General features: G+C 33.6%; 1 protein-coding gene across 3 annotated transcripts in view; it reads left to right on the top strand.

Annotated features, from left to right (window-relative positions):
* Positions 1-26,141, top strand: part of Mmp2 (Matrix metalloproteinase 2) — a 234,661-nt gene that overhangs the window by 66,188 nt on the left and 142,332 nt on the right. For all 3 annotated transcript variants that reach the window (XM_077417229.1, XM_077417228.1, XM_077417230.1), the window contains 2 exons: positions 9,519-9,620; positions 10,951-11,120. In XM_077417229.1, the coding sequence (XP_077273355.1) occupies positions 9,519-9,620; positions 10,951-11,120 (272 nt within the window). The remainder of the gene's footprint in view (positions 1-9,518; positions 9,621-10,950; positions 11,121-26,141) is intronic.

Here is a 26,141-nt window from a genome sequence, read left to right on the forward strand (position 1 = left end):
CTTATTTGATGTCGCACTGACTGTATGTATGAAAAATGTCTATATAATTTCTTGTTGAGAAAAATCTTGTTGTCGTCTAGGTAGAAATCTAGGTAAATGTTATCCGCGTAGATTGAAGCAAAAATAAATTAACTTCTGTAAGGAGCATTTCAATAAACTGAAATGAATTAAATTAATTATGATATAGCAAATACATCAAGTTAGGATATATAGTTACATAATTATATGATCATTTAAAGTGTAATGCATCAGTAATAGCTTTAATTGGTACACAGAACACTTGATAAATTGAGAAAGATATAAAATTGTGATGAATGTAGTTATGGCAAATTAGAAATTATAGATGTAACCAGAATTGAACTAATGTAAGTTAAATTAAGTGTGTTCAATAAATTGATGACAGCACTTTATTAATAGTCATAAATCACACATTAGCTTAATTTACCGTAATTATTCTATTTCGTCGATTTTTTCCCGGAATTTTCCTCGAATTACAGCTCGCGGTTAAATTTAGCGCCTGCGGACAGACCCCGGAGTTCAATCGATATTAACCGAGCTCATTATTTATGATTGAATTTTCCCCGCAATGAACTTGCGTGCTCCATAAATTTTATTGTCCCGGGAGCCTCGAAATTATCTTCCCGGAGTTATCGATTCGCGTTGGCCGTGTATTTTGTACTTTGCTTTTATCAATTTCTTTCCGCTGCCGGAGGTCGTCGCATTTCCCCGTGGTTTCTTTATAAGCCATGTAATAAAATGCAACATCCTGTCCGACCCTCATCATTATTATATTTTCTATGTATCTCGAAAATGTATCGGGCCATCGTAAATATTCGTAAAAGATATTTGTAACTAAAAATGCATTTCAAGGCTAACGATGACAATAACATCCGCGGACTTATTTGGAATTGTAACGAATTAATTGACGTCACAATTTAATTAATGTTTTTAAAAAATAATTATTGGAGACTGCAACCGGACTTATATATACACGCGAAGAGTACATTATTTAATTTTAATTAAATAAAAATTAACGGAGCAGCCTCTTTATTTTGAAAAGCGATATAATTTAATTGTTCGTTTTAATTGTATGCGGTAAAAAATCAAACGACGCAGCCTAGCGTGGTCATTGGAAGGCGCGATATACCGACGTGCACACACGCATACGATTAGCTCGACGCGATCGACTTTACAGACGCTTTCGCTTCGGTAGCCTTTTACCGTCCCGTTTTTCCGCTCGTGTGCCACGTCGTTTGCCACCCCGGCGTTTACGGAAGCACACACGGACGTCGAAAGTCACGCCTCGCATCACGGTGTGTGGTGAAAAGGTTGAGGAAACATCGCCGTTCAACGGTTCAACAGCGCGGATGCAAAGTCGCGCAAGAACATGCATGACTTCGTGCAATGCGCGCGCGCGCATTTTCCTGGAAAAGACGCGCGAAGAAAAATCAAACTGCAAGTTTGACTTCTCCGCATTAATGGACCTGTTAACCCTGAAAACATATAGATTGGCTCACGACCAACTCCTGCACTCTCTGTATTTATACTGCGCGAGTCACATCTTTCTCTCTTTCTCTCTCTCTCAAAAAAAAAAATTATTTTTAGACGGTAATATAATCGATGAATAATATTATTTGTTATAATCGACATTTTCTATTTACCGCAGGGTATATAAATTGTGAAATATTAATCTTAAAATATTTCAACAAAAAGTATCCGCAAACTATTAATTATATATTTGTGTGTTGTATTAATTTAAACAAAATTTGCTTCAATTTTAATATAATATATTCGTTGTTACAATAAACGTGCTCTTCCAAGTGCGAAATATATAAATTAAAAATATTAATTATACGGAATATATATATTTGTAATATCTCTCTCCCTCTTTTCCTCTCTCCCTTTCTTTGTGTCTCTCTCTCTGTGTGTCTCTCTCTCTCTCTCTCTCTCTCTCTCTCTCTCTCTCTCTCTCTCTCTCTCTCTCTCTCTCTCTCTCATTCATTTATCGAATATTAAACATATATTTTCTGTCGTAATTTAAATGAACAACGCCATCGCGTGCACGAGAGATTAATTTTAAAATTAATATATCTATCATATATGCAACGTTCGACGTACAACGAATATTAATTAACATTAACGAAATTGGACATAGAAATCTGTAATTCGTTTCTCGTTGAAATGTAATGCCACTAAAAATTTGACACGTTTCTGCCCGTTGGTTCCTTTAAACACGGAAGGCCATATGAATGGTCGGACGACATCAAAGGCGAACGCTCTCCTTCTGCACGCCCACGTGGATATATGCATGCGCGCCGCGCGCGTACACACTCTGTCTTATAGGCACAAAGGCGACAGACTTTTCCAAGAGACGGCCTATCATCCGACCGCGACTGTGCATCTCGCGACTAGAGTATTGTGTTCTGCCGTCATAAGCAAAGTAACTGGCGTAGGTTCCTCACGCGCTCGCTAGAAAACCGAGACTGAAGCTACGAAGGAGCGAGAGAGAGAGAGAGAGAGAGAGAGAGAAGAAATCTCCACTTTTGTAATTCTGTGCCCATTATGATTGCGGTCGCGATAAAGATATTTTCTGATTGTCGTATTTCACGACTTGCAGCTGAGCTACGCTGCGAAGGTAACAGAGAAGCAATCGTTTTGATATATTATAATAATTGAAGGTTGCGATAAGATATGCAACGAACTCAAGTCTATAAATATCTTCCGAGGTTCTTGAATTTTAAATTTTCTCAAAATCTTCGAAAAAGTGAATTCGTCACTAATAAGTAAGTAATAATACTTTATTCAGTATAGCCATTCAACCTAAAACCGGGACTTGGTTTACAATTACTTCTTATTATTTACTCTTTTATCCATTCTTTTTCCCTTTCTCTCTCATTTTTCCTATTTTTTTCATACACTTTACATTCACTAACTTTCCTTCCTCTCCTAAAAGATCCTTCACTCTAATCCTACTTTCTCTATCTACATGTGTCAGTATATGCTCAATTGTTCCTTTTTCTTCTTCACATATCTGACAGTTTCGTCTTTCCACTGTATAATAACATATAATAACTCGTGGTTCTTATCTTACTATCCATCCACTACCCCTCTCTCTCTCTCTCTCTCTCTCTCTCTCTCTCTCTCTCTCTATCTCTCTCTCTTTCTCTGCCCTATTATTTGACCTATATCCGCCTCTCTATCCCTCAGTGCCTTTATCCCCTCCGAACTAAATCCATTTTGCCTATAAAACATCTCTCTTTTCTTCCCCGCACCATGTCTTTTTGTCCTTTCTTCTCTTTTTCCTTCACACATTCTATTACCAATTTTCTCTCCCTCTCCCTCATAGTCTTTTCTATTTCCACTGTTTTATTTCCCGCAATTGAACTAAGCTTTACTGATGTTTCCTTATAAACTATATAGTCCGGTGTACAGAAGTCGAGGCTTAAGGTCCACTTTACATACTTCTTTCGTATTCTTTCAAATTCTTCTCTTTCTCTCCATCCCCAAATCTCTTCCCCATACATTATTACTCCAAGCACTAGATATTTAAATAATATCATCCTTCTCCTAAAGTCATTCCTGAATCTACGTTCCCCCAACCCCCATACCTGGAATTCGCCACTAATATATTTGAGTGATTGCAATGGTCACTCCAAAAGAAAGGGTCATCACTCCAATTTGAGTAAATGCGGGCACTTATAAGGTAGGAGTGAATTTTTTACTTAAATTTTTAGAGCGATTACTTTATCGGAGTGATACAATCTCACTCTAAAGCTATAGTAAATCATTCACACTTCATTCGTTTTGAGTGATATTTCACTCTTTGACTTTTAGAGAGAATTCGATCTGTTGCATCATTATTATCGATCAATTTGGTCGAACGGATAATATTCCATTATTTTAAACATCTAAAATTTTTGGCGACTCTGCTCTTCGACGTGCGGGTTCTCTGTGTCGTGTGTCGAAGATGATCTAAACGTGTCTATCCGAGAAACACGTCTCCCCTTTTCTCCTGCGGAAAAGAGATTCTTCTTTTTTCTCTGTCAGCACTATCGCGGGAGCCGTGACCGAGTTTTCTTCATTTCTTTATCACCATGTGAGTTTTCTTCTTACCGCGACCCGATAAGCGCGATTGTGTGACGCCAGGGAGTAACAAACGACGCGACCTTGCCCTTTTGTTCGGCGGCTTCAGAGTTCATTGGTGCTGCCGATAACGCTTTTAATAGAGAGCGCGAGAGATGAACTTTATGTCGCCTCCAATTCATCTTTTTCTGGCCGTTTCACGATTTGCCGCTCATGCTGCGATGATCTCATCGTGACAACCAACGAATAGCCACGTTGCTATTTCCTGCGTACTAGAAAGCTTAATGCAAGTCGATAATCAAAATATTTTCCTTTCGATATTTTCAGTTTGTTCATACACGCCTATCTTTTTTCCTTTATATTTATAATTAAGATCATGGAAAAGATTATGAAAAAAATTATAATTTCTCTACGAGAAAAATATGCGGGAGTCGCACTATAGCTAGGGAGACATATCGATGACGCGTTTAAGGCCAACATCAGGCAAAAGGGAGGGCTAGAAGGGGGTGTCCGAAAATATCTCTTTGTTCGAGACATTCCTCGATATATTTTATCCGCCTTAAATGGCGGCGTAAGCAAGCAGTGACGTGGTGCGCGGTGCAACCGGTTCTCCAAAGCAAAAGGGATCCGCGAACAATGCGGGAGAAATCTTGCGTGCTCGATGACCAAACACGGCCTAAGTCTAACGGGGCACCCTTCGCGGGCTGCTTGCGTGTCTCCCTTTGTGGACGACGTGACGCACGTGCGTGTTCGCGCGTTTACAAGCCGTTCTCTATACGGCCTCGGCGAAATATAACTGGTGAAGAACGCGTAATACGCCATAAAAGATGCTTTATGATCGAGGTGGTTAGAACGATTCGGTTTGAAGAGGTGCATGGGAAATTAGAGTAGAGCAATAGAGGAGCGCAATTGATCCACTAAATTTTTAAACATTTGATAATTACATATAATACATTCTCGATAATTTAATTAGAGAAATAGTTGTAGAAATAATAACAAAATTTATGTTAAAAATTTTTGAAAATTATACTTATTTTTATGTCACTGACAGTTATATTTTTAGAGTTTAGGAATAAAAATATAATAAATATATTATATATACATATTTCTCTAGTTTTTTTATATCTATATTATTCTTTGAGAGAGAGAGAGAGAGAGAGAGAGAGAGAGAGAGAGAGAGAGAGAGAGAGAGAGAGAGATCATTATTTTAAACGCTTGTAATCAAGCTAATATTAAAAAAAAATGTCTTTTTCTTTTGAAATATATTTACATATTTGTGTAAAAACGTTTTTTTAACAGTTAAGTGCTTAATTAGGTTACATAAAAAGAGTTTCTCAGCAGTATTTGGCTTAATTTTTTTTCTTGATATGTATTCCATATAATTTTTTTTTAGTTGGACGACTTGTTTTAACAGATATTTTAATATGTGGCATTGACTAATGTTGTCTCGATGTCTATACTTCCGGTAATATTATCTTGCCTGCCCCTTTTGATTCATTGACTCGTTTGGTTGTTCCCATAATCATTCCTTGATAATATAATAACAAGTACAGGGATTCAGAAACAAGGAACCGTGATAAGTGAATAAGGCAAGAACATTTGATCTATAAATAGTATTCCACTGAATTTTCAAACCTTTGATAATTTAATTACATTTATCATTGATAACTTAATTAGAGAAATAGTTGTAGAAATAATAACGAAATTATATTGAGACCAGAATCTTTATTACCAATAATATATCAAAGAAAAATAGAATTAATTTAATAAAACATTATTTAACATTGACAAACTAATTTAAATGTAACTTTAATTTTTCTTTTGAACATTATTGGCAATAGTGATTCTTGTTAATAATTTTTTAATTAATAGAGGTCAATTCTGCCAAATTCTTTAGTTTCTAATTTTAATAAAATCTATATATGTTTTTAAAACAATATGTTATGAAACATTTTGCCCGTAGATTCTACATTACATGGTATATTCTACATCGATTTTTTATACCGGAAAAATTGGCTCTAAAAAGTGTCGTTTCTGTTATATTGCAAATTTTCAATATCATGAATATTTTATGAGAAACTTTTACGAGACAATTTCTCAGCTCATATTTTCTTGGTCCGTTTTTATTGTCAAGCTATAAATATTATTTTATATATACATGCGTCTTGAGAGACATACAGAATTGAAACATCTAAAAGCGGGCAGATTGAATAGGGAAGAAGAATCGAACATAAATCGTTCTAATGACATCCCGCGATTTCAAAGGTCTTTTGTCGAGGACATCGGAGAAAATCGCATTTATTGCTGGTACTTGAAAGATTTTAAGGATGCGCGAAATTGTTCGCGTCATTTGTACTCGGCAATTTTTATCGTACCTTTCACGAAGATGGTCTGTAAATTTATCTATGAGAAATTTCGATATAGAGACAGTTAAAATTTCGCGAAAATGTGAGATAAATTTGCTATCATTATCGCAGTTGGATCTTAAGGAGGACACATCATTTTTATCACATTATTAGAAAATAATTAAAATCTAATTAATTTATTGTTACGGTTTAGCTAAGTAAATTGTTTCGCATGTTTTGCTTGCCCGTCTCATCGAACGTTCGCCAAGAACAGCTATTTATTTCGTTTTCTCTTACCTTCCTTTTCTTCTGTTTTTTTTTCGCCGAAAATCGAAACAGCGCGAACGTGAGCTTTTTTATTTCCTGGCACAAATCGGAATTCGTTCCCGACGTGGCGGGCGACGGCGGGCGGCGGTCGGGAACAAGACGCTTCCTTCGTCTGGAGCGATACTTGAGGAACCCCTAAAGATAGCGACACCTCGCCACGTGTCGGCTAACAGACTTCCGAGCGTTTCGTCATCTCGACAGACGTTTTCCGTGAAATTTGCGGCGACTTTAGCACGCCAGTAATCCGCGAAATTACGTTCACGCTACTCCTTTTCGCACTTTGGGCAGGAGAAATGCTCATTAAATTAGGAAAATGAGATTGAAGATTAGCAATTTAGAAGAATCAAAAAGAAATGGACTCTCTATGAAAAAGGCTATGAAGGTAGAAACACATAATCAAATACATAAAGAACTTAAGAAACACCTTTAAGAATATATATTGCTAAAAAATAAATTTTTTGAAAACAGTTATAAAATAAAGTATATTAAGGCTAAAACTTTTATTCGTGAAATTTTATATAAACAGGAAACTTTTATATTTTTGGAAGTAGAAAAAAGTTACAGATAAACAGAAACTTTTATTCTGGTTTAAACAAGTAAAAGTTCTTTTCTGCTATGTCTATCCTGCTTTTAAAAAATTCCTTAAATAATATTAATTAAAATAAGTTCTAATTTTTATAATTTACTTTGAAATAAACTTTAAAATATATATGTTTCTTCAGAACTTTTAAAGATGAATTTTTACAACAACGTTTAAATATTAATGTAAAAATTAACTCAAAACAGAAAGAAAACGATTTAAAAGCTCACAGATAATTTTTATTTATAAAAGTTAACGGTTATTTTTTTATTCAATCCCTGGTGAAACGGGGTCTATCATTGTTACGGTTTCATATGTTGCAAACTCATATCTACACTTCCACACAAGTTTGCACGTATGTTTGCTTATAGTGTTTAGCCAGTACGTTCATGTACAATATTAAACTTACATTTTGCGTAACATGATATACGCTTCATAACCCTATATATAGTCTTTCCCGATCTCGCGGCCTGTAATTTAACGTTTACGGCCAGGCACGCAACGATCTAGAAATAATATTTAACCCGGAATAACTATCCATGACACGGCATGCGAATGAATGTTTATGTCTTGTGAATTTCCATGGATTTATGATCTTTGCATCTCTTTCTTTCTCTCTTGGCCTTCGCACATTCTGCTCTGAAAACTATCCGCATTTTTCGCATTATTCTACCTAAATAAGGCTGTTCGACGAAGTCGTGCTTTAGTAACGTTAAGGCCAAAAGGCCAGCGCATCCATCAAATTTTCCTTTCGCTAATAAATCAGTTACCGAAAAAATATACGTTAATAAATTGCATTTAAGAATGCATGTTCTTTCAATCTTTCAGTCGATAGAATGATATTGTTGTTCGAGTGAATTAAATTAAAATTCTCCGGTGTTTATTATTCTGCCAGTCTTTTCATTGGACTTCAATATGTGTTTGTTAAAAAGAGTAATAAAATAAAATTGGCACACAGGTGAAAGGTTAATAAAACAAAATTTTATAAAAACGTTTTGAAAAACATTTTTTTCCTTTGTTTTGAGTGTGTGTTGAATGTTTTCCAACTGGTTGCTACAATTTTTATCCCGACGTGATACGCCGGATAAATCGATACGGTTAAGCGTAAATAAGCACTTTGTATTTGCACGCACATCCGCGATACGCGAACACGTGTATATACCCCGGCATTACATAGTGCAAATTTTATTCTCGTTACGGTAACGATCTCGTGTCGCAAAATAATTTTCACTCCGATCCGCTCGCGTTTTCGCGCTCGTTAGCGGCATGTGAAGAGAGAAGAAAAGAGCCTTGCACCGTGATTTCTATCAACATGCGACTCGATAAATCGTCGTACTAGCTAACGAATCAATCGTGAAAGAGAGAGAATTATATCATTCCATAATAATCGGCGCCGCATGCGCGATCTGATAATGCATACTTGCTGAACCTGGATTTCTCATTAGATCGGTCGGCAGGGCAGGTAATCACGGTAAGTGCATAAATTAACAGCCTGCCGCACGGGAACGTAGAGGTAAATTTGCGAGCTGTCCTATACGTAGGTTAAATTCACTTCTCAATGCGGAGTATATTAGATTTCGTTACCGGCTTTGAATTACGAACATTTCTTGACAAAAAAGAATAGCGTTTCGTTGTATTATATCGACACGATTTCGACGACTGTCTGATGAATAATAGGTATATAAATTTTATATAAGTATGCAAAGATTATTTAAAGAAACTTTTGAGAGAAAGGATAGAAAAATGTCTTACATGAGAAACTTTACTGTTTGTTTCAACACAGTATTATTTGTTTCTAATCATTTTCCAAAGAAGTATTTTATTTAAAAAATTTTACCGAGTGAACATGCTATGCTATGTTTTGTCATGAAGAAAGAACAAAGTTTTTATAACAGAACATGAACATAGCATGTTTATTCGGTAAAAATCTGAAACTCTTTAAATAAAATACTTTCTTGGAAAACAATTAGAAACAAATAATACTATGTTGAATAGTTAAAACAGGCAACAAAGTTTCTCATATAATATTTTCTTTGAAAGTATTAGCACCACTGTTTTGTTTTTCTTAAAAAAGTAGTGCTTTCAAACATTTGAATGGCAGTGTGTATCTAATTTTAACTCTCAAATATGAATTCTATTTAAATTCATTTAATATTGTTATATTTATTTTTTTTCTGTTGCAGCAAAATTATCTCATGAGATTCGGTTACTTACCTCAGACCGATTTCGAGACTGGAAATCTGCGGACGGAGGACCAACTCAGGGATGCTATCAAAATTCTGCAGGTAAGCATAAATTATGATATAAAGAGAGATAAGATTTCATCGTCCCGCAAGAAACAAATGAGGGACCGTGTAGTAATTTAATATCTTCAGTTTTATTATTTCGAACATAAAACACCTCTTGTCTACGTTTTGCATATAGAATTTTCTATGCAATTTGCGTGTATAATCTTAGAACTTTATACATATAATCGAGACATTAATTCTACTTTTAAACAAAATTTAATTGCGCACCAGCGTCTTGCAATTTGGTTTAGATTAATTATTATTCTTGCTACAATTTACGTAATACTTCGAAGTAACATGAGAATTATTAGAAAAGGTCTCATTGTGAGACTACCGGAGTAAAGTTTTTTTTATTCCACAAACGTATTCATCTCGAAAATGCGATCGACCGATTCTCCGGATGTCGCGAAATCGATGTCGGGAATATCCCGTTGAAAGAAATAGGAAAATGGAGGAAATGTCCTGAGGGATTTCGTCAAATGCCGCTATATATCCTCCATCCTCCTTATTCTCGATTCTCATGTAAATCTTCATTGAGCGAGCGACATTTTACTATTCTTTCCTCGCAAAATGTCTGCATTCCTATAACCATTGTCTGAAAGCAGCCAGGCTCTCCGAGTGGATTGCTGATCGAAGGGATCAAACTCAAACGCGAAATGAAACGTATCGGAATGCTTCGGACATTCTAATCTCAGGTCTGAAGCTTAGGTTCAGATTCCTCCATCCGTATAGACTACGTCTCTCGATGGTTTTATCGATAATCGCGTTTGTCAGATTCCGGACGCGTTTCTGGTTGAAATGCTCGAAAGCGTTTATCGCTGTTCAAAAAGATAAAAACGGATCTTCTCAGATTGAAGGAAGCGATTATACTTCAGGAAAATCCTAAAGGGAACTCTTGAGATATCGAGTAGAACAGTGAAATATAGATTTGTTGATTATTTTACTTCAACTTTTGTAGAAAGAGTGTTATATTTAAAAAAACTTATATGTATATATATGATATAAGTTTTTACAAATAAAAAGAATACAAATATATTTAATCTTTAATACAGATATTTTTATACATATTCTTTCGATTTACTGTAATTTTATAGAAAATAGAGAGAGAGAGATTTTTTTATAAAAAAGAGTGGTTGATATTGTTGCAATAATTATTTTTAAAATTCTTAGTATCTTTTGTTTTTTTTTTCGATATCGATTACAAATAATATGCAAAATGAATTCAGTTTTCGATATTTTTTTTTTGGATATTTTAAATTAAAACAAAATTTTATTTCCGTGCTGATTATGCTAAATTTTGATGACCCGTGATGTTTCCAATTTTCAGAAATTCGGTGGTATTCGCGTGACGGGGGAGATCGACGAGGCGACAAAGAAGTTAATGAAGGCCAGGAGATGCGGATTACCGGATCAGCTCGACGCCAGATTCGCCAGGACGAGGCATAAGCGGTTCACCATTCACGGACAACAATGGCCGTATCGAAATCTCACCTGGAGGTAAGTGAACTTTATTAGTATATAATAATCTTAATAGAGTAGGGTATTATTGCGAAATACGACACAAACCAGATATTTCGAACAAGATAATATTCAAGAAAAAAAATACTATTATCTTCTTAAATATACATATATTAATTACAGCAATAAATTTTGTAAAACCGTGGATTTAATGTTTCTATAAAAAATGTTGAATTAATGCTGTAAACTTGAAAACTTTATACCGCTTCTGAAAATGTTTAGACTTTTTTCCATTATCTAATTATAATCATGCATATTCTTACGATTAACTTGGAAAATTTTTCAAAATCTTGATTTCTGTCATAAAAATCCTTGTCTCAATTCTTGTTTGTGAAAATCGGAAAGACGGAAACAAAGTTGTGTAGTTTACCTCCGATTGAAGATCGTTACCCAAGAATCCGTATAATTTCGTCGACGAGGACGCACTCGGAGCGAGTTGCAAGTCACGCGTTGCCGAGATGCGACCATGCGGTTATTCGCGCGGTGTGACGGCGAAAAGCCGCGGACGGATTTATTCGCGGCACAGCTCGTACCTCGGCAATAAGGAACGATAATAATATCCCCGTGCGCGCATCTCGACGCGGCGATAACTCATCTGTGTTGAGGTACCTGTTGGCCTGAGTCGTGAGCTCTAAACAGGATGTCTGGCCCCTTAATTGCGGGCTTCCTCGTGGCGGGACCTCGCCCCGCATTAACGGCACTAACCCGACTCGGAAATGCCATTGACATTGTTGGTATCCGGCCAACTGGCGAATCTTCTTAGACCCCTTTCGCGTAATTGTAGAACGACGAAAATGCATGCACAAACATTTTCTCGAGAGAAGATTAGAAACGCTTCAGCACGCCAAAGCAGTATTTACACGCTTCTCTTGACACGCGACTCTGATGTTATTAGAATCATGCTGCTAACTTTAATACTTGAGTCTTCGAAAATATATATCTTTCATTTTCAATATATATAACGTTTTCTTTGTTTAATTTTTTAAAATAAAATACGTTTTCTCGGAAGTTTTGTACAACCTACGCGAAATATGCTCTATTCATTTCGGCAAATATTTGATATTATTAATATTTCAGTGCCATGACGTTTTCGAAAAATTGATATACAAAAATAAAATATATTATAATAATCCCACTTTCTTCTAATTTGTAAATAGGTATATACATAGAATCAAATATTAAAAAATTTGAAACAGAAACCAAATGTCACGTATGTTCGCGTGGTAATTTAATAAGTACGGTGCTAATTGATTATTTCTTTATTATTTGGTAGAAATTTTTAGAATTGAACGAATGTGCATTGAATACGTTCAACGATAAAACAGATCTCTGTTGACGAATCATGTCGGTACCATAGAGAACTAACGGATTCGCGTTGATACGAAGAACAGCTGCAGTACCGGCTCTTTCCCAGTGTATCATGTGGCACCCTCTGACAATTATCAATAGGCATGATTTCATTGATTTATAATTAAAACGCATTAATTAAAAAAAATTGGATTATAAAATAATTCGTATCGTATTTATTGTGTCGTTATTGCGACATTTTATTGTTATTCTTACACACAGGACTTTTTATAATACTATAATTTTTCTCTATTTTGATATAAAAAACAGTAGCTAATTATATGCTTGTTGATGTCAATATATCTTTACTTTTTTTTATGTATATAGGTATCGGTTTGCAAGCTCGTATGGTTTTTAATTTTCTAAATTTTAAACATTTAATAAACATTAAAATATGCCTGGCAGAAAGAAAAACGTATTATTGACTGACGAACAAAATACGTTGAAATCGAATAAAAAAACATTGATTTTTTACAATTTGTAATCTGTTATTGCTATTATTATTGTTAATGATTGTACATTGCTCGAAGTACGTTTACGTCTAGTCGAGTTGCCCTTCGTGACTGTTGCCGTTTTGTACGATATTTAGTACGGCCACTAATATCCGCGTATGCTAATTAGCGCAACCCTACAGTAAGGTTCTTGAATCCGCGTTAATTAACCACCTTAACGAACCGGCTGGCACAGAGAAAAATCTGCGCGTAAAAAAACATCCTCTCTAATTTTCACTCTCCCCGGAAAACTTCACAGTAACCGAACCTGAATTAAAGTGCGTGCCGACATGGATTGGACAGATTGAGCAATTAACTTCGTTATCCGGTTATCATGCTACGATTCCCTCGCGAATTCAACGAATCTTGCAAAAAGGCCAGAGCCGGAACAACCGGTCCCTTTGTGTACGATTTCGATCGGCCGGGGTAAATTTGGCAGATTTTCGCGTGCACCGAAAATGAAGGTTCGTTTGTCTTTCTAACTGGACTCTATTTGTTCCTCTCGGTGAGCGTGACGTCAAAAGAGCATACGAGGTTTTTGGAGGGAGAGGCTCTTTGCAAGATTTTGTACATTTTGAAAGTGCAATTTACATTAATAATTCGTATTTTTTTTTTTTTTTTTTTTTTTTGAAGAATGAGAATAATGTAAATAGAAAAAGGGAGAGAAATGTCAACGATATGAATTCTTTTATAAGTTTTAATTGGATGTGTTAATCTATTTTGCGGTTTGCCTTGAAAATTCTACTCTCATGATCACGATTCTTTGTAATAAAAATATATTTATATGCTGTCGTTTCTTTTTATAGGAGGTATTCTGGTATAACAGGTAAAAAAAGTCGATTTTCTAGACAGCTAGAATCATTTACACCTTCTATATGCGTTTTTTTTTGCGAGCTACTATATAGTGAGCACGATATAACATAACAAAGAGGAACATTTTTGTTATTTAGAAAATAAAAGTATATTCTTAAAATAAAATTAAAAAAACATGCCCCAAAGTTATTTGCGTTTTTTATTTCCTTACAAAAAAGTTCCTGAAAAATACCTTTTTTACGACCTTTTAAACCGGGATACCCCCTTAAGGATCTTCTGGCTATTCATCCCTGCCAAAAGTTAGCTTTCAATAAAAAATTACTAAAATGAAGATTTTGCATGTATGTCAAACAACTCAAAATTTTTTATATGTTAGAAAGGATTACTGGTTAACAGTTTGAGTATGGTTTTTTGTCATTTAAATAATTAATATTGTTTAAACAATAAAAAAATAAAAAAATTTTAGCAAAAAGTTTTGAACTTAAAATACAAGATCAATGATGTAGATATGTTTTACATATAAAAAACGTTTTATAAATATCTCACTGTTTTTATTTATATTTACCGCAAAAATGTCAATTCTCCATAAGGGATAATGTTAATTTCATCAATTTTAAACTTAAATAACTCTTAAATCGTTTAGTAAATCACTTACAGAGTATTTTTAATTTAATTTAAAAGAAACATCTCAAAATTTCAGCTATTTCAACTCAGGAACCGTTTAGTGGATTCGTTTCAATTTTTTTGCAGCACATTAGGAAGACTGAAAAAACAATCTCACACATTTTTATCGACTTCTTACTGTTTTGAAGATATAGCCAGAACATCCTTAAACATAATTATTTTTACGATTAGATGAAATTATAATTTTTTTTTCATTTGCGATTAAGTGCTGTGCAATTTTAAATGTGGGTGAAAAACTGAAATAGAGACGGGCATCGCGTCTTAATGGCTAGTATGCGGGGGTAAGAAATTAACGCCGACAGCACTTCCGCTAATTTTCCCTCGGTCTTCCGAACGAGTATAGCTATCGTTTGTCGAAATTAACGATGTCTCTGGAGCTTCGAACGTAAATTTTATGAGCTTTTATTTCCATAAATTCCGTTTTCCTTTTCTAAATTTTATATATATTTAAGTAAAGAATATCAATAAATTAAATTCGAAAGAGATTTTCAATATTTATATACAAATCGTCGAGTTGCGAGATAGATGCTTAATAATTTTCTTCAAAAACCATCAAATCTTGTTAATATTTTCTTAACAAAAAAACATGTTTTTAATGAATATTGTTATTACATCACGTTTGAAAAAAGTTGCTATTTTTATACATAAAATGTATATGAAATATTGAAAATTTTACAATGTTATACTTATTAAAAGTCGAATAGTGAAATATCGAAACGAGTGAAATGCAAATGTAACGAAAAGTAAAAATTGAGCCTAGGTGCACTTCGAGCGATTTGCCACTCTAAGAAAGAGTAAAATTGCGCTTTATAAGTTGGAGTGAAAGAGCACTCTTTTCGAGTACAGTAGATCAGCGTCCATACAGGAATGAATTATGTCGTTCTACAATTTTGAGTGGAAAAGTCGATTTTTAAGTGATTAACTGTAGCTTTAGAGTGAAATCATATCACCCCGGTAGAGTAACCGTATTCTAAAAATTTAAGAAAAAGTAATTTACTTCTACTTTATGAGTGCCCGCATTTACTCAAATTAGAGTGACAACCCTCTCTTTTGGAGCAACTATCGCAAACACTCTAATATATTAGTAGCGAAACCACTCTATGAGATTTAGAGAGTATATATAGCATTTCAAAATTGGTAATTGTCAGCGACGATTATTTGCAAACATTTTATACACTGCGAGCTTACGCGACATCGATATCGTGATACGGGTATACGGCTGTAATACGAGAATTTGTATTTGGTTCACTGGACAGAATGGGGGATACTGTAGTATTGGCTTAAGACCTGTCACTGTTTACGGAACTGAATGTTTCCACGGTTGACTACGTGATCCCCGGAAGGATAGTAGGATTCGTTGCCGTTTTGCGCGATGGTTTGTACAGTCAACTGGACTTTGAGGAGATAAAGTCGAATTCTCGATGCTGTAAGTCTAAAGTTGGTCCATCGTGTTTATCTTTGCGAGTATATCGGGAAAACGTCTCTCCCCGTAAAATTGGTGGAGACGCCATTTTCAACATATGATATCAAAACGTTTCGCTCGATCGTGTTGATGTAAGGATCTTGAGTAAAGAAAGGAATAAGAGCACCGTTGATTTTACCTGTAAAATGTATCCGAGATGTAGCTGATAAAAAATTGCCATTTTTATCAGTTATGTCATATGCATTTTGCAGAGAGAAATTATCTTATTAATTGTATTAAATTATTTTCTTCTTTTTTATCATAACATACGATTTTTTTTACAAAATACACAATATTTGTTTAGGAATACTGATATATTTATTAATGGAGTGTAACACGCGTGTATCTATTTCTTTTGAGAATTATATATTTTTTGAAATGTTTTACATATAACAATATTTCGAATGCTAAATACTTAAATCTGATGCTTCTATTAGCTCTTTTAGAAAATGAGCTTCTGCTCTTTGTACAATGACCATCGAAATATAATTATAGAGCGACTCCATTACCGCTCTGCAGCGCGACGCCGCCGCGTAAAAACATTCAAGGGCCATAAATAAACACTTTCCTAATAACGGCCATAAACGAGAAACGCACGAATTATTTAGGTAGCTCGCGACTTTTACAGATAGAAATCGATCAAATAATAGCAACGCGCAAAAGTATCAACATATTATGGCGTCATACGTTTCCCAAGTGACAGCAAGTTATAGCTTCTTCGCGAAAAGGTCAAAGATTAGCGGTTGTTATTTTCACTCTTTCTCTCTCTCTATTTAACTTCATTCGATATCGGATACCAAACTTCGAAGGTGAATGCATAAAAGAACACTGTCTGACGACTGGGGAGAGTACGGAAAAAATTTCGCAGTCGAACGCTGCGAGCAAAATTAGCAGAGATCTCCAGCCTTTCTTGGCGTGTTCTTTCGCCAGTTTTTCGCAACGTGCAATTTTGTGTAATGTAACGAAAGGTGTAAATTTAACGTCGCGGAAAACAAACGGATGTCTGTTGAAAAATTTAGAAACTTTCTTTTTTTAATAATTATAAAGAGATTTTTAAATTATATTACTTCCTTACAAAATTTGCACTTAGGTTTATGTATCTTATTTTATCTAATCTTCCCGACTGGAAATTGGCCCGACATACCATAAGGACCTCACCGGGTATTCTTAAGGCATGCCTTACTAAGGCCAACCCGATTAGGTCCTTATTATTACTTAATCGGGCTAATTATAACACGGTTGAAAGTAAGTTTAATCAAGTATTCTGATCATGTCTTTATGAGGACCCTGTATACATGCCTTATCGGAAAATATTAATTACAAATGCTGAATTTTATAGAGTTACATAAACAGGCCCCGATTAGGACGTGTTAGTCTTGTTCTATCAGAAGTTTGATATGGAAATTGGCCCGACATATCACAAGGACCTGACCGGATATTCTTAAGGCATGCCTTACTAAGGCCAACCCGATTAGGTCCTTATTATTACTCAATCGGGCTAATTATAACACGGTTGAAAGTAAAGTTTAATCAAGTATTCTGATCAAGTCTTTATGACGACCCTGTATACATGCCTTATCGGAATTCATTAAAGTGCTCCGTGACAGAAATCGCTATATTAAGTCACCTCTTGACAAAATCCCCGTATGATTCCCCGCACTTGAAATATTACGCGCATTACGCTGAAATGGTAGCTCATTTTGCCTGCCGTAAGCGAAACATTTTCGCGCGTTTTACACGGATGTGGCGAAATGTTCGCCAGTCAGAGAAACTGGAGCACCGCCGTTTTACAGCATTTCCCCCGGCGAGCCGTGTGCCGCTCCCGGAAGAAAGAGAGCCGGGAGTGCAAATTGAATCGAAAATACATATATACGAAGAATTTTTTGCGGGAGTGTTCTCGAAATTGAAGCTATCGATCAATACGACGGTGAATATAAAAATACGACATATGTGATAAACACTTATAAAGATATATACGGGAACGTTTTGCACGAGTTGTGTAATGCGTCTCGATTAAAAATCGCAAGGGCACGTGCTTGGCGATTTGCAATTTTATAGAATTTTTGAAACATAGCGCGCTCCATAACGTATATATTTATTATATTTGAATAACGTTAACATTGTCTTTACTATTATTGCATATTCAAATACGTGGCATCTTTTCTCTGAAGTTTTGATAAGTTGGGGGGAAGGGAAATGAATAATAGTATACTTACAAATTGTACAGAGATTTTCATAATAAAAGTAAAGTAAATGGCAGAAGAAAATAGAAAATAGGAGAAGCATAGAAAACTTATAAAATAAGGAATTAATTAATATGCAGATTTTTTATTTTAATATGAAAACATATATTAGATAATATGTAATTATAATGTGATTTAACATTATATGCATATTTAATTATTTGTATAATATTGTGAAATATACTATAAATAAAATCTAACATTGTCACGGGGCATTCGCAATCGATTTCTAGTTTCAGGACATTACGAACTATCGCTAAGATATTTGAAATCAAAAGGAAACAGCTTGTCGATATTGGTAATTCGGACACGGTTGAGAGATTGCTGAATAATAAGCTCGCATTTGTAGGGAAACAATGTGTGTAATGCAATTTTCTTTTTTACGTGTTTTCTTTCTCGCTTCTCTCGCGAAACTTGTTCCTCGCGTCGCGATTCAGTTGGCGGTCGTCCAGTTAACGGCTATCCAATTTGGTCGTAAAAAAGGGGAAATAATTATTGTTACATAAATCTTTATGTTAAGCGTTCTTTTTATTTTCATTACAATACGAACAATATTTGTCACAGGAGTTTTCCCGCGTTGGCAGATAGAATAATATGCATTTATAAATTGAAAATTTCATATATTGCAAAAACGCTGTTTTATTTCTCTTCAGAGTTTGCAAAGCTAGAAGTTTACTTGCATTTATTTTTAAATGAGATTAATTTAGATTAATTAATTTAGAGATTTTTCACATAAAATAAAATAAAAAAAATAATATTTTTAAGTTGTATAAATTAATACTTTTAATAATATAAATCCGGGTTGAATTTAAAAATATTGAAAACCTCTAGAGAAATCATTTTTCAGGCCTTTCGCGGATTTTTCCCGAAAAAACTACATCTTCAGTTTGCCACTGCAGCGTGACATTTATACGCGGAAAATGGCGGGCGTGTTCTTTCGAGGTCAGATGTCAACGGCTTTAAAGGGCAATTGGGCGATCCATATATATTCACAAAGGGCGGCGTTCTATACACATGGTTCCATCTGAAATTGATGAGTTTGGATCGACCGCCGCGTTTCTCTCGTCGGCGAGAATATTTTTCTTGATATCCGATCCGGGAAAAATCGACCCATGCACAAATATTCGGCGCGCGGTAATCGCGGATTATGCCGCGCGTCGCACTTATGGTCCAGATTTCGCGAATCCTGGGATATATATGAATATAATTCCATTTTCTCGTACGGAAAAATTTATGGCCATTATTCGTGACATTTGAATTATTTACAACGCAAAAATTCGGGAGTATGTCGAGATAATATATGTTTAGCCCATAGGCCGGTCATATTAGACATCGAACCTTCCAATTACTCTTTTCAGGTTGCAACCACCATGAATCGCTTTGATTTAAGGTGCTGTAAGTGGGATTAATTTTGCTTCGCAAAATTAATGCGCATTAAAAAGTTATTAACAATATTATCAACAAAAAACGCAATTTTTTTTATTTTTTCTCAAATATCTCGAAAACTAAGCAAGATAGGGTAACTAATTATACGTACCTTTTTTGTAGAGCGTAAAATTATCTACAATAATAATCTGAACAACATTTATCGTCAAGTCAGTCGTTTAGCTTGCACGCGTCGTCAAAGTCCGAGACTCGGATCTCAAAAACCCTCGATTTCATCGTTTTTTGATGTTGCGTCTCGGTGATTTTTTTCAGTCATTTAAAATGAAATTAAAAATTCCCAAAAAATCACGTTAATTATGAGAATAAATATTTCCTCACAATATAAGTCGGAAATGGGTAGTCCTACGTAAAAAATTGTTAAAATCAAATAGAAAGATTATTAAATTTTCATTATTTTGGTTTTTGACTGATTTGCATTCGACTAATAGTAGGGGAGACCGGGGCTAAGCCAACACTATTTTTTCAAAGGTAATTTTTAATATTTAATTAAAATTTTTTAGGCAAATATTCAATGGTATATATTTAAAGAGTGTTTCTTCAGGTACAAAATTGATTCAGAAAGTTTTGCTGTACGTCGCTTTGTTTTGCCGCCAGGAAAGAAAAAGTGACACGAAAACAAATTTTCGAATTGAAAAATGCCGGGGTAAACTCGACACTTTGCCTGATCGACACAATTTGATCTGGAACTTATTTTTTATTGTCTGAAACTAAATATACATTTGTTTATTGTGTATTTAAAAAGTACAAAAATTTGGAATTAAGTAAAACAATCATTGAAAATAATGAGAACAAAAATTGTTGAATATTCAATTATTTTCATCTGAACTCATATCTGAAAAACAATTTATGCAAGTAAATTCGCGATTATACACGTGCGCACCACATTTGTCATGGGCCATATGCTGCATTACAAGCATCGTTTACTATTGGGAACCAATAAAACAGCTGTAGACTTAGCCCCTGTCGACTTAGCCCCGAACGTCGTTTTTTACTTTTGTTACTCCAAAAATATAAAAATTTTGAAAATATGCAAAAATTATTATCGGATTCGTATAAAGCATCGAATTTCCCATCAAAATCACTTACCGGTAGATTTGCAAAAAGCTCGATGAAAGAGTAGACATTTTCGAGAGATCAGAAAAATTACTTTTTACTATCAAAAACACTTATGTCGCATTAAAAATTACACTATAACTCAGAATGTTACCAAATTCCGTTGATAATACTGGCACATAAAGACGCATTTACAGTAGGAAAGGCAAGTTTCTACGATAGATTTAAATTGGCAAAAAGCCTAGTGTCAAGTTTGCCCCGTTGTCGGCTTAGCTCCGGTCTCCCCTATTTTTAATATCCGTTCCGTAAAAGAAACGGTTTTTAGGTACACTTCTCAAAATGGCGGACTTCCGAGTTATCTTTTTTAAAAAAATACACATGTTTCTTGAAGTTTATTAAATTATCTTTAAAATGATTTTTTATTTGATCTTCTGTGATGAATACTTCCAGAGATATAGCCTTTTAAATATTTATTTATGTTAAAAATGTCTTATAATAATTTATATTATAGTTTTTTTTTTACAAAACATGACATAAAATTACTTTAGAAAAAATAATATCGACATTTTTTCAAAAGTTTATATGCATATGTATGTGATTCTGCAGTAAAACCGGTTTTGAAATGAAAGTTTTTAAAAAATTGTCATTTTAATTATGCCTTTTAGGTACACGGTTTTTAGGTATACTTCTCAAAATGGCGGATTTTCAAGTTATTTTAAGCTATGTACGAAGTTTTTTTTTATGTTTTTATTGGTTTAATTATTAATATATCAACAATAAATATGCATCCCTTACTTGCACTGTGTGCTTGCCTCGACTGCATATGAAACAGAAATTTGTTGCAGCCACTTTCGACACCCTATATCTAGAATACTACCCGTCTTAAAAATTTAACCCAAAGACCAACGAGAAGCTAAAGAAGCTTACATCATGTATAATGAGATTTAAAACTTACGCCAACCGCAAAAATTTTCAAATAAATTTTTTTGACAATATTTAAATCATTAAAAATTACGGTAAAACTGAGGAAAAAAGAGCAACATTATTCTAGCATCTGTTGTTGGTATAATTGTTGGTCACATATTAATGTCGAATATACTGTTTTTTAGGAAATTTTATATATATAAGCTTTAAATTTCATTATACATGATGTAAGCTTCTCGTTGGTCTTTGGGTTAAATTTTTAAGACGGGTAGTATTCTAGATATAGGGCGTCGAAAGTGGCTGCAACAAATTTCTGTTTCATATGCAGAGGCAAGCACACAGTGCAAGTAAGGGATGCATATTTATTGTTGATATACTAATAATTAAACCAATAAAAACATAAAAAAAACTGCGTACATAGCTTAAAATAACTTGAAAATCCGCCATTTTGAGAAGTATACCTAAAAACCGTGTACCTAAAAGGCATAATTAAAATGACAATTTTTTAAAAACTTTTATTTCAAAACCGGTTCTACTGCAGAATCACATACATATGCATATAAACTTTTTCTTCATATCTCGGTCGAAAGTACGTACTTTCGTCCCTAATAGCAGGGACGAAAGTTTAACATTTACTCCCTGTGAAAAGTACACGCGCGCTCTCTATAACTTTAAATCTTAACGCCCTTTAACCTTAAAAATAGTCATCAATATTGTTCTGTCAATATGTCATCTGATGAATCCGTAGACGAGGAAGAAGTTATACGAAATTTCGATGCAGAAGCGCGATTGATAATAAATACAGATACGTTGCCAAAGAAGTCTGTTGATCGATACAATCTATTTTTGATAGAATGGATTTAATTTATTTTTACAAAATATGACACGACTTGACTCTTCGAATGTATTTGATGCCTGCCCCCACGACCAGCAGCACTCGCTTCGCTCGTGCCGCAAATGTCGGGGGCAGGCATCAAAAACATATGCTTATTAACATTTAAAGTTAAAAAAAGTAAAATTAATAATGTACTTTCGACCGGCTATAAAGAAAAATCGTATACACTACGCGGGCCAAAAGTTGAAATCTCGGTCCTGCTCGTCATGATGCCCTCGGCTTCGCCTCGGGACATCATGACGCGCAGGGTCGAAAATTCAACTTTCGGCCCTTGTAGTGTAATATACTATTGAAAAAATGTCGATATTATTTTTTCTAAAGTAATTTTATGTCATGTTTTGTAAAAAAACTATAATATAAATTATTAAGAAATTTTTAACATAAATAAATATTTAAAAGGCTATATCTCTGGAAGTATTCATCACAGAAAGTCAAATAAAAAATTATTTTATAGATAATTTAATAAACTTCAAGAAACATGTGTATTTTTTTAAAAAAAGATAACTCGGAAGTCCGTCATTTTGAGAATAAAAACCGTTTTTTTTTACGGATATCAAAAATATTATTAGTCGTATGCAAATCGGTCAAAAACGAAAATAATGAAAATTTAATAATAACCTTTCTATTCGATTTTAACAATCTTTTACGTAGAACTACCTATTTCCGACTTATATTGTGAGGAAATATTTATTCTCATAATTTTCGAAAGTCGAAATTTTATTTAACCCGTAATATTTCCAAAAATATTAGTCGCGCGGTATAACATAAATAATGTAGGTAATTTAATTCTCTTTCACTTTCATTGTATGCATTTTTTACTTTTGGACAGCATGAACTGAGATATTTAAAAAAAACGCTCGAAGAAACAGCTCTTTTTCTCATTTACCCGATGCTTCAAAAACATCTATCTCGAGAACTAATGGTCGTACAAAGTTGTACAAAAAACCAAATTGCGAGGAATATTATCAGTTACATTTTCGCTCTGAATGTTCTTTCCCGTGAAACTAATAATTTCCGAGTTATTCGCAAAAAACCCATTTTTGTACTCTTTTTTTCAAGATGGCGCAGCCGGCTCACGCTCTATGTATGGGGACTTTTAGTATGTTTAAAAGAACACTAAAATGAACCTGTATACCAATTTCTAGCTTGCCGGCAATTTTTTCATCCAAAAATCTTAATTTGACTTATAAGGCTCTAATAAGGGCCCAACTAGTTGTCCTTAATATAAATGAGGGCCTTGTAAGGTAAAATAATAAGGCCCTTATGTGGCATGTAACAAATTGTTTACAAGGTCCTTATAAGGAAAGTTTTTCGGGCCCTTATAAGGAAAATTTTTCGGGCCTTTATAAGGCAAGTTTTTTTAGCCCTTATTTCCGATATTCACTCGACATAAAAAAAAATTATTTATTTCAAAATTTTATTATTATTTTTTAACAAATTTGTTTCTTAAGGTGCAGTCTATGATATTATAAATATTTTCTCTATTTAAAAAACACTTACCTTAGTGGGATTCGAACTCGGGACCTCGGGACTGTGAGCTAACTGCCTTACGTGGTAGATTACTTCTTAATTTGATGTAAGTGTTATATATAATCTACATATGTCATAACCGGCGCAAATAATATATAATTTTTCAAAAATCATCTTAAGAAACAAATTCAGTTTAAAAAGAGTGATAAAATTTTGAATTGGATATATGTTATAATATTTCTTAATGTCGGGTGAATGTCAGAAACCAGTGCCGGTTCATTACGAAATTTTGTGTTTTTAAATATATTTATGAAAAAAGTATATTTATAAAGTTAAAACATCCTTACACACAAGGCCCTCATTAGACAAAAATAAGAAAACGTACCTTTCTTATTGCATCCCTAATAAATAATGATCGGGACCTCATCCGGTTAGCCCTAATAAATAAGTATTTATGAAGTTAAAACATCCTTATCAAATCCTTACAAGGGCCTTACTAAACAAAAATAAGGAAACCTTTCTTATTGCATCCTTAATAAATAATGATTGGGACTTCATCCGGTTAGCTCTAATAAATAAGTATTTATGAAGTTAAAACATCCTTATCAAATCCTTACAAGGGCCTTACTAGACAAAAATAAGGAAACCTTTCTTATGGAATCCCTAATAAATAATGATCGGGACCTCATCCGGTTAGCCCTAATAAATAAGTATTTATGAAGTTAAAACATCCTTATCAAATCCTTACAAGGGTTTTACTAGACAAAAATAAGAAAACCTTTCTTATTGCATTCCTAATAAATAATGATTGGGACCTCATCAAGTTAGCCCTAATAAATAAGTATTTATGAAGTTAAAGCATCCTTATCAAATTCTTACAAGGACCTCATTATACAAAAATAAGGAAACCTTTTTTATGGAATCCCTAATAAATAATGATCGGGACCTCCTCAGGTTAGCCTTAATAAATAAGTATTTATGAAGTTAAAGCATACCGCACAAAATTACCTTTTTTAAAAAAAGGTAAAAAAAGGCGCCAAGTACACGTATAGTAGTGTATATGTTGTTACTTAAAAAAAAGAAAGTGGTAGTATTATACCTCGAAAAAACCTAAGTAACAAGTGGTAGATCTTTATATCTCGAAAAATCTCGAAAAAATCTAAGCAGTAGTATCTTTATTTCCGAAAAATTATAACCCAAGTGATACACGTCACAAAATTATGTTATTTTATCAAAAAGAAGAGTCGCGTTTCAAGTGATCTATTACAATTACAAAAAAGAAATGATATCTCTTTAAATTAGAGCGCCAATTACAGAGAGAACATGTATATTGCCTCAAAAAATAATTGTTGCACTACTTTGAAAAATCTTTACATTGTGTCAATTAGAAAAGAATGTATGATAACAATTTTATAAGATTAAAAAATTTTATTTAAATTTAACAAGGGAATACAAGATATTTAAATACAAAGTTTACATGTATATTTTTTAATGGTCACAAAGAATTACAGAGGTAACAGTACAAAATACAAATTTTTTATTAAAATATTTAATCCAACGAGGGAATACAATTTGTATTTAAATATAAAGTTTATATATGTATTTTTCAATAGAATAAAAGATTTAATCACAAAGAATTACAAAGGTAACAGTACAAAATAAAAATATTTTATTAAAATACATAAATTTTTCTTGTAAAAAAACTTGGCGCTGTTAGACCTCGAAATTTTAAATAAATAAATAAATTTATTCTATACTTAATTATAAGCCGCATTATCCGCCGTCCGCGTCGTCACGCACACCCATATCATTCACTCCCACATCCACGCTGATAATCATTTAATATTACTCCCATCGCATTCTTCTCTGAATTATTTTTATTTACTGTTGTCCTTATTTATTTAAAATTTTGAGGTCTAACAGCGCCAAGTTTTTTTACAAGAAAAATTTATGTATTTTAATAAAATATTTTTATTTTGTACTGTTACCTTTGTAATTCTTTGTGATTAAATCTTTTATTCTATTGAAAAATACATATATAAACTTTATATTTAAATACAAATTGTATTCCCTCGTTGGATTAAATATTTTAATAAAAAATTTGTATTTTGTACTGTTACCTCTGTAATTCTTTGTGACCATTAAAAAATATACATGTAAATTTTGTATTTA

The sequence above is a fragment of the Temnothorax americanus genome, unplaced genomic scaffold (genome assembly GCF_048541705.1).
Source record: "Temnothorax americanus isolate GAGA-0224 unplaced genomic scaffold, ASM4854170v1 Scaffold48, whole genome shotgun sequence".
NCBI lineage: Eukaryota > Metazoa > Arthropoda > Insecta > Hymenoptera > Formicidae > Temnothorax > Temnothorax americanus.